The 20,047-nt window shown below is 39.9% G+C and overlaps 1 protein-coding gene across 1 annotated transcript in view; it reads left to right on the top strand.

Annotated features, from left to right (window-relative positions):
* Positions 1 to 19,249, top strand: part of ANKRD13C (ankyrin repeat domain 13C) — a 49,181-nt gene extending 29,932 nt beyond the window's left edge. Inside the window, exons 7-13 of the mRNA XM_065409587.1 lie at positions 2,201 to 2,345; positions 3,050 to 3,181; positions 5,583 to 5,744; positions 13,481 to 13,560; positions 15,199 to 15,297; positions 16,229 to 16,329; positions 18,473 to 19,249. Of these exons, the coding sequence (XP_065265659.1) occupies positions 2,201 to 2,345; positions 3,050 to 3,181; positions 5,583 to 5,744; positions 13,481 to 13,560; positions 15,199 to 15,297; positions 16,229 to 16,329; positions 18,473 to 18,603 (850 nt within the window). The 3' untranslated portion in view covers positions 18,604 to 19,249. The remainder of the gene's footprint in view (positions 1 to 2,200; positions 2,346 to 3,049; positions 3,182 to 5,582; positions 5,745 to 13,480; positions 13,561 to 15,198; positions 15,298 to 16,228; positions 16,330 to 18,472) is intronic.
* Positions 19,250 to 20,047: the final 798 nt, after the last annotated feature.

The following is a 20,047-nucleotide window of genomic DNA, read 5'->3' as shown; positions in this document are numbered from 1 at the left end:
TTCTGTCCAGTTCAAGTGACAAAGCATCAAAGAACACTATAATGGGAAAATCTCTCTTGACGCAGGATGCACTAGATATCTGAATAAATCTTCTCCACTTATTGCCTTTTAGATTCTTTGGTGCCTAATCTAAATTCTTATTTGATTCAATTCTGTAAATGCTTGCAAAGGCAGCCTAGTATGTTTTTAATATCTTTGGAATAAGTGTTTTCTGATATTTCTTGTGCATTGGAATGCAGCTTTCTGCTCTTCTAGGTGTTAAAGTTGGTTTTCTTAGAAGTCAGCTCAGATGATGCTCTTGACTAACAAGTGTTGTAATTACTGAAGTGCTTCTGAAACTTAACTAGACAGTGATAACTATAACTTAAATTCAAATGGTTGGAGAATGAATTTTGGTTAGTTTCTTACTGAGTCAGTTCCGGGAACAAATAGTTCAGTTGTACCTGACTGTCTGTCATGTAACACATTCATGTCTCAGTGAGTCAATTATATTTTTAAACATTATTTGAATTAAAGTAGATTTCAGATATTTTGTTAATGTGGCTGCTCTATAAAACATCAGTGGCAAATGTTACTATAACTTCAGAGAATAAATGTTCAAAGTCTGAGAGGCAAGAGTTGTTATAAACCATTTTGTTTCTACAACTTTTCCAGCTTGGCTCTTTAATTAGCTGTAATATTCTTTGTTGGATTCAAGTGTCTCTTCCCTTTAAGCTCCAAAATCAAAAAAATCAGAATAATAAATTATTCAAAGAAACTGCTGCTCTCTTTAAAGCTTTTAACACAGAAATATGTTCTGACTTTTTAGGTCAGCTCTCACTGAGACCAGTCTGAGTCTCTTCTCTGCGCACATGCTACTTGCATTAATGGTAATGGGAGTTGAGAGTGAATCTACATGAGAATACCCTATATTGTCTTGAATTTAAAAGATGAATAAATGGCATAACTGATTTTAAAAATATTGCTTAAGAACTAGTGGCTGTTAGACTAAACAAATCTGGTGGCTTTAGCTGTCTGTAAAAACACACATTTTGGAGGCAGCCCACAGGAATTATATCAGGGGAAAACTTCATGCTCCACTCAACTCTTAATTTGACAGGTAGAAGTATTCCCTATGCCAGGGGTTGGCAACCTTTCAGAGTCTTCATTGATTCACTCTAATTTAAGGTTTCGCGTGCCAGTAATACATTTTAACATTTTTAGAAGGTCTCTTTCTATAAGTCTATAATATATAACTAAACTATTGTTGTATGTAAAGTAAATAAGATTTTTAAAATGTTTAAAAAGCTTCATTTAAAATTAAATTACAATGCAGGGCCCCCCGAACCGGTGGCCAGGACCCGGGCAGTGTGAGTGCCACCGAAAATCAGCTCGCGCGCCACCTTCAGCACGCGTGCCATAGGTTGCCTACCCCTGCCCTGTGCCTATGCTGCTGAAAGTACAAGAAAATAAATAAAAGGCTGGAAATAATCTGGCTAAATATGACAAAAACAAGGCAATGCAAAATTCACTCTGTTACTGGTCCTCTTCTCAATTTGGGCCAGATCCTGATACCATTACTCGCAACCTTGCTGAAATCAGTGAAACTGTTCAGTAATCCTCGTTCACACTGAATAACACATATCAGAATGTGGCCACTTATGTTTAGGGAAATTCCTCTCAGTGTATTTGTATGCCAGGTAAAATCAGTCAGTATCCTGATACCATGCAGTTTTGAGGGCAAAAGGATGCAGTGGCAGCTTTTCTTAAAATGTTTTCCATTTGTAATTCTGCTATATTGATACAATATGAAAGGAAAGCATTATCTTTTGCCATGAAAGTAACATAAAAATCCCCTGAACTGTATTTGTAATGTAGGACTAAGTCACATTGAATTCTGTACATTTCGCCACATTTATATAATTGAATCCCTATACATTTTCCTATGCATTTGTGCCACAACCTTAGTTTGCATTTATACAGATATCTTTACTACATTTGGAATTTACTGTATAAGCAAAAAGTAGTAATTTGTTGCCTATTTATATAAGTGAAATTTGCAATAATAATTATATTAAAACACAATGAAAATGTAGACTTTACTATACCATTTTGGGGGAAAAGCAATGCTGTTGGATGCTAATAGAACTCATTTGTGTATTTGAACATTTCTGGATAATTCCTTTTGCAAAGGTGCTTTACCGTGGGTATATTTCCACAGGCTTGACACAACTCTCATAGACTTTACTGACATGAAGTGCCAACGAGGGGATTTAAGCTTCATTTTCAATGGTGATGCAGCACCCTCTGAATCTTTTGTAGTTTTAGACAACGAACAAAAAGTTTATCAGCGAATACATCATGAGGTGAGCAGCTACATATATACACAATGTTAAACATATTCCCTTATACCTATATGTTTTCAGTACTAATGAAATACTTACATTAAATGTGTATTCTGCTAAAAAGTCAGGTTCTGTACCCAACTTTAAGCTACTGTTTACATGGATGGTGATGCAAAATCAACAAAATGGGGCAAGGTGCTTTCAAATAATAACTTTAAAGCTTCTTAACTGATTTTAGACAGCTATCTGTCCCTTTCCATGGAAACAGAAAAATTGGAGCAGAGTTGTAAACATATCGCCACTGAAGTTAGGGACGGTGATGCTGTTTGTTTTGTTTGTTTGTTTTTTCCTCCCTTCTTCTTCCCCCCAGCACCAGACAAACTGTTTGAATCTGTTTTTTCCATTGGTGGTATAGTAATGTTAAACTAATTGAGACTGTATCCGTACATTGAATTATTAGTACATTTGGCTGGCACAGTTTTAGACCATGTGCCTCCTTCTGTAATACCAATTGTATAAGGTACTATGATGCCAATGTTCTAGGACATTTTTTGAATAATTCCAATAAAATAGCTACTTCTTGAAGCATCCATAATTTTCTGGGGGAGAAAAATTGTCCAATTAAAAGGATAAGGCTTATTCATGTACAGTCTGCTTGTAAAAATTAGAAAGTTTAAAATAATCAGTAAGTACTGTTCAGTATTTTAGGATTTCTTTTGCTCCAGGAATCTGAGATGGAAACGGAGGAAGAAGTTGACATTTTAATGAGCAGTGATATTTATTCAGCAACATTATCAACCAAATCAATTACCTTCACGCGTGCCCAAACAGGATGGCTTTTCAGAGAAGACAAAACAGTAAGTCTGAACAGAGCCTCTCTGTCTTATCCAGCCCTTTCTTTGTTACTGTGTTCAAAATAGCACTGGCAGATGGTGTTAATGCAAAAGAGGAGAGTAAGGAGTGTGTGTTTGTCTTCAACATTTTTATCATGTTAAATCTCACCTCTCTTTGAGTTGTAAGCCAGGGAGGAAGAGGGTTTTTTAAGTTCATGGTTGAAGCAGAGTCTGTGCCAGATAGTGAAGGCAGTGTAAGCAGTGTAGTTAAAGGATCTATGACCCATTGTGAAGAGACAGGAAAGGGGACAGAAAAGTGCAGTATTCCACAGTAGAAGTAGAGAATGAACAAGAGATTATGAAGACCTGAAGTCGGAAGTAGGGGAATAGGAAAATTCAAGATCTTGTAATGAAGACTTGAGAATGAAGATGTTTAAACATTTTGCTATAGCTTGGACAGAATCCGTGTTTAGATGCCACAGTAATAGTTCACATATTAAAACAGATAGATAGAAACCAAAACAATGGCAGAAAGCATATTAATTCCTTTTCAGAGGATTGGATGAAGAGAAGTCATAGCGGTTATTGTTCAGGCACTCGTTTTATTATCTCTGGCTAATGAAGACACTTCAACTTAAAAACTCCCAAAGGCTATTTCTGATAGCTGACAGCATTTGCTAGGTCCCCTATCAAACCACTCCCCTCTTGCCAGCATGCAGTTTTCAGCCAGTCTTTGCTTCATCTAGTTCTCCTACCAGCTCCCCATTCAGGGCAAGCAAGATGATAGGTGAGGCAATAATCAGCTGACCTAGGTGCTCTGCCCATTCCTCTGACATTCCAGATCCCAGACAGCAAAGGCAGATACAAAGATTATGCAAAAATACAACTTTATTAAAAAATGTTTAAAGCATACAGTGTAGAAATCCCATGGGGATTCACCTGAAAAATGCAACAGTTAAAAGTCAGCTTAGTCAGCAGGCACCCAGAGTACTTTGGTGTACTAACTTTAACTGTGTTCTGACTGATCATTTTTGAAGAAACACCTGCTAATTTGGAACTCTGAGTAGAAACTGAGCTCAATATACTTTATGCCCCTGTGTCTTCCGATTCCACCGAAATCTACACTAGACTGCATCATTGTCAGGTACAGACAGAAAATACAGCTCACTGTATTTGCACTTTGACAAGATACATTTAGAGCTTGCAGAAATCTACATTAATTTGAATTAACCAGGGGAAAAAAACCCAAACTCTCTACAATTGTTACTGCTCTTACAGCTGTAGAAACTGTGAACATACAGAATGCCAGTACCTTACACTTGTTCAGGTTTGATCATCTCAAAGAGGATGAAGCAGAGATATCAACAGTGGTCAGAGACATGGGGTTGGGGATTTACCTGTGATGTTGGAGATGACCTACTCTAGGATTATTTAGTGCAGAAAGCCAGATTGGGAGGGATGAGACTAAAATTTGGGAAATAAGGACCTGATCCTACAAGCTTCTTTATGTTCCATTGAACACAGGAGGTGGTGCTCAGCATTTCATAAGATCAGGCCCTGAGGTATTAAAAACAATTAAAGGAGTTAACAAAAATTGTGGGGGGCTACTATTTCTTCTCTCATTCTACAAGAATAGAGGCACTCAAAGCTGTAAAGTAGAAAGTAATACCGTTTATAATTTTAAATTACTAAACTGCATACAGTAATACCAAGAGTAATGGCAAATAATTTCGCAGTGGTTTTTTAAAGGATTAGATAAAGTAACACTTCCTGCTATGCAACCTAGACACATGGAAAATCCAACCTGTCTGAGAGGTACTAGCGCTCATTTGTAAGGCAATGAAAGGAATGTTTTTTTTCTCCTTAGGTATAGATATACTGCCTGTTGTTCTCCTGTGTGGGGGAAGATATTTGCCTTCTTTTGACGCATTAGGTGATGTCACTCAAAAGTTAGCTCATATCTGACCATGTTTTTCTAATTTTTACTTTTTCCATTTTATGAAATGTAAACTCTAGGTGCAAAAAATAAGTCATATGTATAAAATATCAGTTGATACAGTCAGCTGTTCTAGAACGTACCAGCCACAGAAGAAGAAACATGTTTCCCCTTGCCATCTTTAGATTAGCTCTTTGGGAAATGCTGACATAAATAGATGTTTTGTGCTAATGTAAGTTTTTATCCCCAAAGAAATCCTGGCAAGGGCAGCCAGTGTTTCTGCTGCACTTTCATTTACATTGTTGGAGGTATTCAGTGTTAATGAAAGTGCTCTGTCAGTACAGGTGACTTAAAGTATAACATTCATTCTTATGTTCTTAAATGTATTTCCTTTCATGTAACAGAGTCATTTTAGTCTTTGAATATTCCTGATTTAAGTTATTTTACCGTAGCTTTTGAGTTCATTAATGTCAAATATCTATCTTACAGGAAAGAGTAGGAAACTTCTTGGCAGACTTCTACTTGGTCAATGGACTTGTTTTAGAATCTAGGAAAAGAAGAGAACATCTCAGTGAGGAAGATATTCTTCGAAATAAGGCCATCATGGAAAGCCTGAGTAAAGGTGGTAACTTGATGGAACAAAATTTTGAGGTATAGTTAGCTTGTTATCTACATCAGTTTTATTCCAGGGAATGTTAATCTTCACACTTGATACCTAATAAGCTTTATAGGAAAAAAAATGTTTTCCCCCCTCTTTTCTGTACAAATCTTAGTTTAAAACATCTGAACTGGTTTATAACTCTAATCAATGTGGTCTTTTCCCTGTTAAATTCCTTCTGATTATACTGAATATTTCAGTGAGTGATCCCTGGATCTTCCATGATGGCTTTTACTATAAGGTGGAGTTCTTTCTGGCTGACTGAATCAGAATAGTTTAGTTTTCTATTTGGCAGGATTTTTTGGTTCTAGTTTAGAATGTTGCTTTGAAGGTCATCTTCTTGTTAGGGCTGTTCCCTGCTAGAGCACTTTATAGAGGTGACCGGCTGATTTTACCCAAGACCTGGCTTCTGAATGGTCCCCATTTTAAGTACCTTATCAAGCCAATTGGTTAGAGCTTTGGGCAGGATTAGCCTTAAAATGTAGTTTCCCTCTTTCCTTCATGAACTGGGAAATTATTCCCCAAATAGTTAGAACTGCTGACTTATAGTCTTCGCACTATCCTAAATGTTTGAATGTACTTTTGTGGTTTTAGTCTTTGTCTCATAATTTTCAGGCAAACTTTATGCATTCCAACTTTTGTGGCTTACACTCTTTGGTTAAAATGTGGTAACATAAGGAAGGCATGGATATCACTTTACTATCTTGAGCTAATTATAGTTTCAATGGATAGCAAATATTTCACTGATCATAATGTAAAGAAAGCAAACTGCTACATGAAGTCAAAGCATGAGGAGTTCAACTGTGTGGTGAATTGATTTAATATTTTCTATTTGTCGAGTTTTTGTGTGTGTTAAAATCATCCAGCATAAAATGACTGAAGTGATGTTATGTTTGGGGGGAGGGAGCAGAGGTGGGGGAGCATTGGAATTACTTGGTGTTACTAATGTGTAACTTGTCACAGTGGACTTGCTGCTTGGGGGATTTATTAGAGCAGCCAAGCAACTTACTATTTTTACATGGATAGTGAGTTCAGTGTTAGTAAGGAATGACTGTGCAGTTGTGCCAGGTTGTGCAAATTACAGGAGTGTCTTTCTGGACCACAGTGCTGCAGAGAATAGGATTCTAGTACATTTTTATGTGTGTGTGTGTGTGTATATATTTGTGAATATAGAGCCAAGATTTTTTTTCCAAAATGTTTTACATCAGATGCCTGTTTCTGAAATCTTGCTAGTAGATATATATATACTGGGTTTTGAGAATTTACTACCAATTTTAAAACCTTTGCCTAACTTAAAAATTATACATTCAGTTCCTGAATACATATGGTAATGGAGAGTAGCATCCCTCCACCACCACCCTGGAACAGAGATAGAGATCCACAAGCAATGTTTTAGCAAGCTTCAGGCATGTCCAGTTTCCATTGGAAGAGATTAACCTCAGTAGATAGAGACCGCTCAAATCCTACAATAAATGTGGTAGTTTATTTATTTGGAATGAATGACACTTTTACATTTAATTTTCACTAGTTTTCTATTGCTTGAGCAGGCACTTAGATTGGTGATAATAGGTGATTTTTTATTTTTTTTAGAAAGCGTAAACACAGTAGAACTGATCGAGGAATAGATTTACCTTCTAAAATCAGCCTGACTGTAATCCATCTAACCTGACACTTGAGTGCTACCATAAAACATTGGGCAAGCATTCTGGATTCCTAATTTAAGTCATAGTGTGGTGTGTGCAATGATGTTCTGTTTCATGGTATTAAATAGACACTTTCTTTTTGCTAATGGAAATAACCTGGTTTGGTAATGTTATCTGCTTCTGTCTACCAAGTAAGTAACTCTTGCAAGTCAAGCTTGAAGTTCATTTGCAGGACAGTGTTGAACGCTGATCTTGAAATATGCTTGGATGAGTAGAGAAAACGGTTACTTACCACCTCAAAGAACTGTTGTTCTTTGAGATGTGGTGTTCACGTCCACTCCAATCAGATTTGTGCATGCTGCGTGCATGGTCGTTGGAAAGTTTTCCCTTAGCAGCTCCTGTCGTGTCGGCTGTGGAGCCCCTGGAGTGGCACCTTTATGGCGCTCAATATATGACCTTGCTGGCTGCTCCGAGAGAGGGGAGGAGGAGGATGGGTATTGGAATGGACGTGAACAACACATCTCGAAGAACAGTTACGAGAAGGTGAGTAACCGTTTTTTCTTCGAGTGCTTGTTCACGTTGATTCCAATTGGGTGTCTCCCAAGCTCTACCCTGGAGGTGGGGTTGGAGTTAAGGAATCGTTGATTGGAGCACCACCCTGCCGAATGCTGCATCATCTCTGTTGTGTTGGGTGATAGCATAGTGAGAGATAAACGTAAGCACCGATGACTAAGTTGCTGCCCTGCAGATCTCTCTTATCGGGACCTGGGCCAGGAACGCAGCTGATGAGGCTTGTGCTCTTGTGGAACGTGCCATAAGAGTTGGGACTGGGACCTTGGCTAACTTGTAACGTGCGGATGCAGGATGTGATCCAGAAAGATATTCTTTGAGATGAGACCAGGAGTCCTTTCATCCGGTCTGCTACCACCATGAACAGTTGGTTCGACTTCCTGAACGGTTTCGTGCGCTCGATGTAGAATGCTAGCGCTCTCCGAACATCCAGTGAGTCCAGTCTCTGCTCTTGGGTACTGGTGTGAGGTTTAGGATAGAAGACAGGTAGAAAAATGTCTTGACCAATGTGGAATGGTGACACTACTTTGGGGAGGAAGGCTGGGTGAGGCCTGAGCTGCACTTTGTCCTTGTGAAAGACCTTATAGGGTGGGCCGGAGGTCAGAGCCTTTAATTCGGACACCCGCCTTGCTGATGTGATGGCTACCAGGAAGGATACCTTCCACGACAAATAGAACAGGGAGCAAGTCACCAGTGGTTCAAAAGGGGGCCCCATGAGCCTGGTGAGGACCAGGTTAAGGTCCCATGCGGGAACTGGTCGCCTGATCTGTGGATATAGGCATTCCAAACACTTGAGGAAACGTCCTATCATGGGGTTAGCGAACGTGGAGCATCCAGATGTTCCTGGGTGGAAGGCTAAGATAGCAGCAAGATGCACCTTGACAGATGACGCTGCTAGGCCCTGCTGTTTGAGATGCAGAAGGTACTCCAGGATGAGTGGAGGTGTGTGTTGCTGGGTACACCAGCAAGTGAATCTCTTCCACTTGGCTAGATAAGTAGCCCTGGTGGAAGGTTTCCTGCTGCCGAGAAGAACCTCCCTTACTGGCTCTGAACATAGGAGCTCCATGGGGTTTAACCATGAAGCTTCCAGGCCGTGAGGTGGAGGGACTGGAGGTCTGGGTGGTAGAGGTGACCATGGTCCTGAGCGATCAGATCAGGGCAGAGTGGTAGCACGATTGGGGTGTCCACTGACAGCTCCAGAAGCGTGGTGTACCAGTGTTGACGGGGCCATGCTGAGGCGAGCAGAATCACCTCCGCTTTGTCCCTGCAGATCTTGAGCAGCACCTAATGTATGAGTGGACTGGTGAGAAGGCATACATGAGGCAGTCTCCCGAAGGTAGCAGAAACGCATCCATGATTGAACCCAGGCTGTGTTTCTGGAAGGAGCAGAACATTGGGCACTTCTTGTTGCTCCGGGTGGCGAATAGGTCGACCTGGGGAAATCCCCACCTTTTGGAAGGTGGGATGAAGAACATCTGGATGGATGGACGGACCATTTGTGGTTGCAGAACGATCTGCTGAGATGATCCACTAGCTCGTTCTGCACTCCTGGGAGATAAGATGCCTCCAGGTGAATGGAGTGGGCTATGCAGAACTCCCATAGCTGGAGGGCTTCTTGACATAGGTGGGGAGAACGGGCTCCACTCTGTTTGTTGATGTAGAACATAGCAGTGGTGTTGTCCGTCATCACTGCCACGTTTTGGCCTTGTAGCCGGGACTGGGAAGTTTGGCATGCCAGTTGCACTGCTCTGAGCTCCCTGATATTGATATGAAGGGAGAGCTCGTCCCGCGACCACAGGCCCTGTGTTCGGAGATCTCCCAGGTTTGCCCCCCAACCCAGATCTGACGTGTCTGTTATTAGGGACAAGGAGGGTGGTGCACTGTTGAAGGGGACACCTTCGCATACCATCTGAGGGTTGAGCCACCATGGTAGGAACTCGAGTATGTGTCCTGGCACTGTCCCTACCGAGTCCAACCTGTCGCGCCCCGGTCGGTATATCTGGGCTAGCCACACTTGAAGGATTCTGAGTCTCATTCTGGCATGTTTGACTAAGTACGTGCAGGCCGCCACGTGTCCCAGGAGACTCAGGCATCCCCTTGCAGTAGTGGTCGGGTACCCCTGAGGCTTTGAATAATGTCTGTCATGGCCTGGAAATGGGTCTCCGGCAAGAATGCACTTGCCTATACCGAGTCCAATACCGCTCCGATGAATTCTATTCTTTGGGTCGGTGATAAGATTGACTTGTTCACGTTGATGAGGATTCCCAATCTCTGGAAAGTGGACCTGACCAATCGTACACGAGACTCTACCTGCTCCCTGGTACAGCCCCTGAGCAGCCAGTCGTCTAGGCATGGGTATACCTGCACCTACCTCCTCCGGAAGAAGGCTGCTACGACCGACATGCACCTGGTGAATACTCGGGGGGCTGTCGACAGACCGAATGGGAGGACTGTGAACTGATAGTGTTTGTGGTTGAGCGCAAACCGGAGAAAATGTCTATGCACAGGTCGAACGGCTACGTGAAAGTACGTGTCTTTCATGTCAAGAGCTGCGTACCAGTCTCCTGGATCCAGGGAAGGGATAATAGTGCTCAGGGAGACCGTGCGGAACTTCAACTTTACCATGAACTGGTTGAGTCCTTCCAGTTCTAAAATGGGTCTGAGACCCACCTTTGCCTTGGGAATTAGAGAGTCACCTGATAGGAATCGATGTGAACAAGCACTCGGAGAAGAAAAAACAGTTACTCACCTTCTCGTAACTGTTGTTCTTTGAGATCTGTTGTTCACGTCCATTCCAGTACTCACCCTCCTTCCCCTCTGTCGGAGTAGCCGGCAAGAAGGAACTGATGGGGGGTCGAGTTGGCAGGGTCATATATTGAGCGCCATGAAGGTGCAACTCCAGGGGGCTCCACAGCCGACCCGATGGGAGCTGCTAAGGAAAAAGTTTAGATGACCATGCACACGGCGCGTGCACACCTGATTGGAATTGACGTGAACAAGCACACGAAGAAGAATATATATTTACACGTTATTTTAGGGCTATTGATATTTAATAAGTTTTCCCATTAATCAGGGTTTGATATAATTTGTTGTGCTTTCTAAGAAAATTGTACAGAGCAATGATTGTCTCTCATCAGATCTGTGATGCTGTATTGTCAGAGGACAGATAAGCTTCGACTGCTTGCAAATACCCAGGATAAATGTTACCTCTATTTGATTTCTTAATGTTTAGCTGGGAATATGCTATCTAAATCTTAGTGTTGTGCTAGCTAAATGTATTTGTAAAATCTAGTCTTCCCCTTAACTATTAAGCCCAATGGCTCTGCTTTAAATCTGCTGCTTTTTTGCAGTTCAGCTCTCTTTTCAATACAGTGTTAGAGCTTTGTTCCCTACAAATAGATGTCACAATCCCAGGTAGGTAACATAGGGGTTGATATTGGAAACAAATTGTTCATGTGATTAAACAGTGGAAGCCTCTTTAAGAATACATGACTGGCTTGCCTGGTGAAGTCAACAGCCAGGGACTTTCTTGTCTAACAGTTGTCCTTGAATACAAAGCTATTAGATTTATTAGAGAATTAAGGAAGACTGTTTTTAATCAAATTAATTTAGATTTTAGTTAAAGTGTAGAAATCTTTGTAGCATGTAAACTAAGCATTCTAATTCAGATTCAAGTTGCTTGCCTGTATATTAGCTATAGGAAGAAATATTCCAATTGCCATCCTTAAATGGAACTTAAATATTTATCCTTTCAATAATTTGGACTTTTCTCCTCTCACTGTTTGTTGGAGGTTGACTGTAACTTCCAAATTCTCTTCACAGTTGAAATGCACCTTCTAAACGTAATATAATGCCACTGGATACGAATTTGCACAATTGAGCTGATATGTAAAATACACATCATCTTTTGTAAATGTTAGTGAAATACTATACAAGCCATCAAATCTTGTTTTCTTACTGTTCTGTTTATAGACTAATAGAACTGAATAGTCAGTTAACATATGGCATAATTGTTTTGCCAAGATGAGCATCAGTATGCTTCTTTTTCTGACAAAGAATATTAAATGTGATGTTGTTATAATGGAAGACCGTATCAACTATGAATGTCCATTCACAGCCAGGCAAGAAAAACAAGCAGATTTTAAATACTAAACATGCCTTGAAGATATTAGGATTTCAGATAGGTTCATCAGAAAGGAGCCCTCTCCAAAGTCAGTGTCTTTTTGGATACCATCTTTTAAAATCACAGCTTTTCAAAGCAGACTAAAACTGCTAGAAGCTGAATATAGCAATTTGGACAAAACTGATTATGAATAAAAGAACTGACATAATGGATTTGTTGTAGTAATGCATCTAAGATCGTGCTCTTTTGGATTGCAGGCAGTTTGGGGCAGGAACTCTTCTGTGTTTGGAAACCACCTAGCATATTTTGGGAATTACCATAGTCCCAATAAGTCAAGCAAGAATGGGAAACTGGCATCTCAGTGTTGGAAATGGGACTGTAATAAATGTATTTGTCTCTATCAAATGGGAAATTTGCTTTCTTCCATACTTTTTTTTCATAATCATTTCCCTTCCAGTCACCTCCATAATTCAGTCAGCAGAATAAACCTTGTCATGCTTCTGTGTATTGTTGCCTGTGGTGTTCTGAGCAGTAATGAAATGGACCAGTCTCATAAACATCCTGGGTGTTGCCAGCACTTTCCAGGCAAAGTAAACGTTACATCAGAGGGAAGATTTCCAGCATTGGGTGATTTTGCTATCTTTGTAAATCCTCAAGAATTGTCCCATTTTAATTCAAATGCTTTGAAAATTTGATGGTACACTAACAAGATGGCTTCATCCTTGGCAACACCTTGTGTAGGAACTTTGAAGTCTGCTGAAGTGCAATAAGCAGCAGGATTTTTTTCCCACCACGATACATTAAATATTTACTAGCTGCATAGTCAACTTTATCTCCTTATTTTACCAACTTTTGGAATCTCAAACAATTCTTTATGCAGTATATTCTTGAAGTACAGGACTATCTTCTCAAAAAAAAAAAAAAAAAAGGACATTAAGTTAAAATCTTTGGATTATTCTTAAGAATATCCTACAATAGCATTGTCCAAACGTCTAGTTTAAAGGGAACTCTTTTTATTTTAAAGAAGAAAAGGTGTATTATGAGAACAATCAGCGTAAAGATTTTATTTATAGTATACATTAGCCATAATTTCCATCAGTCTCTTCTTTCCTGTTACTTGTCGTCCTGATGTTCATGATTATTGCAGCACTAAAATAGCAGACTTCTGTGTGAATTAATACTTGGAGCCAAATGTCCACATGCAAAGTTAAAACCCTGGGAGGGACGAGCAGGAGGTAGAGTTGAAACTGTTAAACTTGGCTAGCTTCATATTGGATGGGATGAACTGATACATTTTATAGACTGAAAAGTGCAATTTTATCTTTTGAACAATATAGTACCATGCAATAACTTAATATTTTACAGATAGTGACCACTTGTTTTTCCTTAACAGCCTGTCAGACGACAGTCCCTTACTCCACCTCCACCCAACACAATTACGTGGGAAGAATACGTATCTGCTGAAAATGGAAAGTAAGTGAATCGGTTTCTTTTAAAGACAGGGAGTCTTTAGCTGTCTTTTCCTTCTTTGGCTTATGTTTTTACAGCTCCATAGTATCTATATTTTTCTTGCCTTGGCCTGTAAAACACACTTTTCACAAGGCTGGCATGAGTAAAAAAGGGGTTGTGTAGCAGGGAGGATATAAATAATTTGACAATATAATCTTGCACTGCAATTAACTGAAAATATAGCAATATTTTGTAAGCTTGTGGACTACTTGATACCTGAAGCCTAAACTTTAAACACTTAAAAGATTAAGCTCTGTGTTTAACACATTTCAGTAAAGCTTTCTACGTACAACAATCCTATTTATGCTTAAGGTAGTGTCAAATTAATTGCTAGCACCAAATAGACCTCAGTTTTGACTTCAGGCAAGATGTAATAAATAGCTTATGACCAAACCCATTATTTACATCCAAAAGTGCACATTTTCTGAAACAATGTGTTGAAACTGCTCAATAGCAGCCATGTTTTGTGTAAAATGCAATCCTCATCTAACACCATAGTTAGCTACTTGTTGCCTCTTATACTTGTTTACTGTAGTTTAGATTATGTAAATTCAGCAGCTGGGTAAAAATTGTTTTTCCTAGGATTAGACTTTCCGTAATTTGATGTTTGAGCACCCAAAAGTGTGCTAGCTGCTTCACAAAAACCAGTAAAGATACAGACCTTGGTCCAAAGAGCTCACAATACATATTCAGATGTTACAAGAAGAGGAGTATGGGTGATATACAGAGCAAGGTTTACAATATGTGATTATTCAATAAGACTTGAACATCTTGATTTTTTTTATGTATGAACTGATCTACATATAGAGGTGTGGCAGAAGTAAGTATATAAGGAGGGATGGAATAATTGCACACAAACTCATCTATTAATATGGGGAGAGAAAATGATTAAATGTTAGATTTTTTTTTTTTTTTTGCTTATTCCAAACATAAATCATGTGTTGGACAGTACAAACATCTAAGAGGATATGAATGTCCAGTCTGTATTGCCAATGAATATAAATTAAAGATAGAAAAGGCCTGTTATTTTATATCTGTCCCGGTCCAGTGCAAAATTGTGTCCTATGTTGTGTTCTCCAGTGTTTTGTCCATTCTGTTTTTAAATTACTACAGCAAAAGAGCTTCCGCTGCTTTTGTTGTGAGTCCATTGTACAGTCTGATGGATCTCAGAGCAAGAATCTTATATTCTGTCTAAACTCTTCCTGTCCCAAGTTCATTATGGCGTTTATTGTTTATACTCCCATGGACAACCCTAAACACTTTCCCATACCATCTTGGCTGGTTTTCATGTCTTCCCCCATAGTTCTCATTTAGCACAACCTATCCATATTCAGCTGTTTTAATCTTTTTTTCCCCCATAAGTCAGCTCCTTAATCATTTTTGTTGCTTTTCTGTGAATTCCCCAGAACTAATGGTAAGCTAAATTAAGATGCCTTCCAATTCCTTCTCTCTCCTAGGTGCAGCTATTATTTCATAATAATTCTCTTAAACATAAATAATGTTTTTCACATCTTAACTCTTTTTTAGGTCTGACTTATTTATTTCATAAAAGCAAACGTCCCATTGAGGAGTGTTTTTAACTATTTGTTTGTTTGTTTAAAGAGCTCCTCACCTGGGTAGAGAGCTGGTCTGCAAAGAAAGCAAGAAAACATTTAAAGCCACAATAGCCATGAGCCAGGAATTTCCCTTGGGAATTGAATCGTAAGTTAGTTGTCTGTAAACGTTCATATGTGGGGAAATTAAACAGTTACCTTACCTGTACTGTAACTGTTCTTTGAGATGTGGATACAGACATGTATTCCCCTCAGGTGTATGCACATTTATTTTTCTGATTCTTTCCCCCTTAACATCATTGATTTCTTGTACTGCTTCTTCGACAAGGAAACAGGAATGGTTTATGCTGTCAACAGCAGTTTGACTAATTCCCTCAAACTTTCGCTCAGAAATCTACAGTGGAGTGAGTTAGCTCTTCTAAAACGACAGACATTTGTACAAAGCAATGATCAGTGAATATGGAAAAATGATATTAATGGGATGAAACCCAATCTGTAAATTGCCTTTACCTTTGCCAGATTGGTCCATATTGCCCACACGCCGCCCCACTCTTGTCCCCACTCTCTGCAGCTTCAGGTTTTTTTATCAGCTGATATTGAATACAGGTAGTGAGACAATGCTGCGTGAAAGCTAAGGATTTAAGCTTTGTGATAGTTTAAAGCTTGGGTTCCTAGTTCTAGGTCTCCATAGAAATGAATTCTAACATTAATCTGGAGTCAAGTTTTGAGGTGTTGGGAGAAGGGAAGAATAGTAATTGGCAGCATGATTTTAAGGTCCAATTTCTCATGATTCACCAAGGCTAGAAACAAAAGCTTTCATGCCCACTTTATCACATGCCATATGTTAAGATGTGGATTACTAGAAATTGAACTGTCACTAAGACTAAGTCAAAGCAGCAATGCTCTGTCATCACAGGTCTAGGGGTGTGTGTGTATATATAGTAGAACTTAGAGCACTAATTTTCAGTCCCTTAACTTTATCAGTTACTTATCCATTGCATTGGTTTAAATTTTCTTGGAACAAAAATTAAAGTGGCAAAAGTGAAGAGCTTCTAATAAAAATGCACTTTCCTTTTCAGATTATTGAATGTTTTAGAAGTAATTGCACCCTTCAAGCACTTTAACAAACTTAGAGAATTTGTTCAGATGAAGCTTCCACCAGGCTTTCCCGTAAAGCTAGGTAAGGTGACTCTTTCAGCTTCTATTAAGGCAGGGGTCTCAAACTCAAATGACCACGAGGGCCACATGAGGACTAGTACATTGCCCCGAGGGCTGCATTACTGATCCCCCCTCGGCCCCGCCCCCACGCCACCCCTTCCATGAGGCCCGCCTCTTCCCACCCCTTCCCTGCCCCCATTCCAACCCCTTCCCCAAAATCCTCACCCCAACTCCGCCCCCTCCCTGCCCCCAGGGGGTACAGGAGGGGTGTGGGATGTGGCGGGGGCTCAGGGCAGAGAGTTGGGGTGAGGGGTGCAGCGGGGGTTGGGGTGCAGGGGGTGCGGCAGGGGTTCAGGGCAGGGGGTCGGGATGCAAGAGGAGTGCGGGCTGCAGCAGGGGGTTCAGGGCAGGGGGTCGGGGTGCAGGAGAGGTTCGGGGGGCAGGCTCCCTGCCCTGCCCCCGTGCCGCTCCGGGAAGCGGCTGGAACCTGGGGGAGGAAGGGCACAAGGGTCTGTGTGTTGCTTCAGGCACCACCCCCAGCAGTTCCCATTGGCCGGAAACTGGTCAATTTTCCGGCCAATGGGGGGCGGGTGGGGAGCCCGCGGGCTGTGTGTTTGAGACCCCTGTATTAAGGTGATCCTCCATTTCCAAGAAGTGGAGGAGTTTAATTGAAATGACTAAACTTTGTAATAAACTGTTGATTTTGGGTTATATAAAGGAAACTTAATTCTCTGTTACAATGGGCTGCCACAGCCTTTAGAGGAATATAGTCCAGACCTTGGTGAATGGAATAAACACAATCCCATTAGGTTAGTGAAAGACTGAGGAATATTTATAGCTGGGATTAGAAGAGTCAGCAACCAAGAAGTCACTTGCTTTACTAATCACTAAAGGGCCTGACTGAACAGTGGAAGCTCCAGATTATAAAAAATTACCCTTTCCTTGGGCTGGGGCTCATTCTGAAGTGAAGACTGCACGGTGTGGTGCTCCCAGGGAAACTGCACATCACTTGACTCAAGAGATGACCTTGGCCTTGAGTAAAGGAATACACTTCTGTTCATGTCAGTCCTGTGAAAATTCTGATTCTAATCAGGACTGTTGCCAGGACCCCTAACCCAACATCCTCAGATGGCAGATTTTTTTTTTCTCTTCGAGGAGTGTTCAGAATATTTTCTACATTTACTATTTATTGCACCTCGTGATTACTGTAAATCAACTATGAGAAACTACATGCAGGTTTCCAGTTTCTGTTAACAGATGGATAAAACATATTTGCTAATTTGCGTGGACAGATAACCACAGCAAAACCTTAGGCCGTAAAGAAGCAAACCCTCCCAGTTCACAAATAGCAGCAGAGATCCAAGAATACACTGTCTCTTCGGTCTAGGGTTATTTGTTATAAACCAGGGTGGTGGTGGTGGTATATTTGAACTTTTTTTTAATTTTTAAATGCACCAAATCCTACCTTCTGTTACACATGCACAACCCCACAGTATTCAGTGGGAACTGCTTGTGCAATCTGAAGGCTGAATTTGTCCATAGCTTTTAAATACTATTTTGGATTAAAACAAAAACAAACCTAACTGATTTACCCACCTCTAAGACTTTGCCCAAAATTTAAACTGAGACATCTTGATGTTTGAAATTTTATTTAACCATTCTGGCACCTGTGCACTCATTTTGTGCACCTGAGACCAGAACCTGAATATTACAAGAGCCTCTTATTGAGATTTTCAGCACAGTTTTGCTCATCTAACAAATTCAGATGTTTATTCAAAGCAAAGGGAATTTGGTTGTCATCTAAACCAAACCTCTGGAGCTTTGCAAGTCATTCAGGGCTTTTCTACACAGGGAGTGATTCCTGATTAACTATTCCTGATAAAATAGAGTGGATTAAACTAATTTGAAATATTGCACTCTTACTGCAGAATAAGAACATCCCACACATGGAGTCAATCAGCTTTCAGTTCACACTCTACCTTATTCTGGATTAATTTTCATATGTAGACAAGCCAATCGTGTTTGAAATATTTAATAAGTCCAGAAACCTATAACTAGAGTCCCTAATCACAAGCGTATGATAGTTTATTAAGCCAATTGTTAATGTAATAATTGTGTAACCCTTTGTCTCTTTGGTCTTCACTGTGCCACTCTGCTCTCTCCAGACATACCTGTGTTTCCCACCATCACGGCCACTGTGACGTTTCAGGAGTTTCGCTATGATGAGTTTGACGAATCCATCTTCACTATTCCTGATGACTATAAGGAGGACCCCAGCCGTTTTCCTGATCTCTAATTTAACTGGAAAGTTAATAACAATACCAGCATACCACAATGAAAGCAAGTGGATGCAAATAGCCCACAGATATAGTTATAGATGTGGTCAAAATGGAAGGGATAAACTTTTTTTTAAATGATCCAGAAGAAAAGGGAACACACACACGACTGATGTACTGAAATTCACTATAATGGGCATCTAATCTAGTATCTGAATTACAGCAAATCTCCTGATGTGTCATTTACACTTTTATACATACAGTGCTGCGAGTGAGAGAGTTTGACACCTCAGTGACTCTAAGGATACTTTAACAGCTGTGAGGACTGTCATTTGTTTATAAATTTTTTACATTTGTTCTTGGTGATACAAAAAGCACTCTTGGACCATTAGCGCAAAAACTGAAATGTCTTAGCTGGATATTAGCCCTTTAAACATCCCACCTTGCACAAGGTGACCTTATAATATTCTTTCAAGCTGTTTTCATAAATTGTAAACTATGTAACATTATGTATAGTTCAGTAATTTGAATGTTAGTTGAACGTATATTAGAAGGAATGCATTTTCTGTAGATGAATGAACCAAATGGTAACCATTACACAATTGCATTTACACATTGCAATACACTTCAGAAATAGCATTCACTCTGCAGGGAATAAGGTACCTCCTTTAGCACCTTAGTGCAATCCATTGTGGTGCTATTCATGTTTTTATCTGAACTGTTATTTTTTTCACTGCAAGTTGTTTACTAATTTTCCTTTCAAAGAATTTACAAATACTCTCTCCTCCCACCCCCCTCACCTCCCTGCTAGTTTAAAAATCCTTGCTGTGTTCATGATATGGTGTTGATTAGCATGCTTGGAGATTCTTTATCTACCTAGAAATTGCATCACTTGCATTATTTTACTCTTGGTTAGGAGACTTGCCCCATAATAGCTGCACATCAACCAGGCTATTTTATATTGATGTGGAGCAGCACACTGGAACATATTGGATGCATCAAGACACAATCTCAGACATTAGAGAGGTTAAGTGAAATAAAACTTATATCTTGAAAACCTAGTGTAATTGTAGGGCACATTTAATAGGACTCACAATGGAAAAATTAAAAATGTGCACTTTTCCAATACTTAGGGTGTAACTTCAGTTTCTTCCTCTTGCCATATAATGGAGTATGTTTATTTCTTAAAATAGGCTTTAAAATCAGGAATTGTTTTGGATTCTTTAACTTATTCATTCCACGGTCCTAAATTTGAGGGTAATCTAGCTTTGTTTTGCTAGAAAGAATGTGTGCAGCTGGCTGGTAGTGCTAATTGTTTGTATGAGATTTAGCGTCAAGTGCTGTGTGTCCAGAAATGTAAATTTTCAAAATTGTTTTGTGCACCCCAGCTAAACTACTTTTTCTAGAAACCCATACAGTAAATGTTAAACTTGAATATCTATAGTGAACCATCAATGCTTAGTA

The sequence above is a fragment of the Emys orbicularis genome, chromosome 8, assembly GCF_028017835.1.
Source record: "Emys orbicularis isolate rEmyOrb1 chromosome 8, rEmyOrb1.hap1, whole genome shotgun sequence".
Taxonomy (NCBI): Eukaryota; Metazoa; Chordata; order Testudines; family Emydidae; genus Emys; species Emys orbicularis.
Note: the sequence above shows the minus strand (reverse complement) of the source record. Positions and strands in the feature narration are given on the sequence as shown.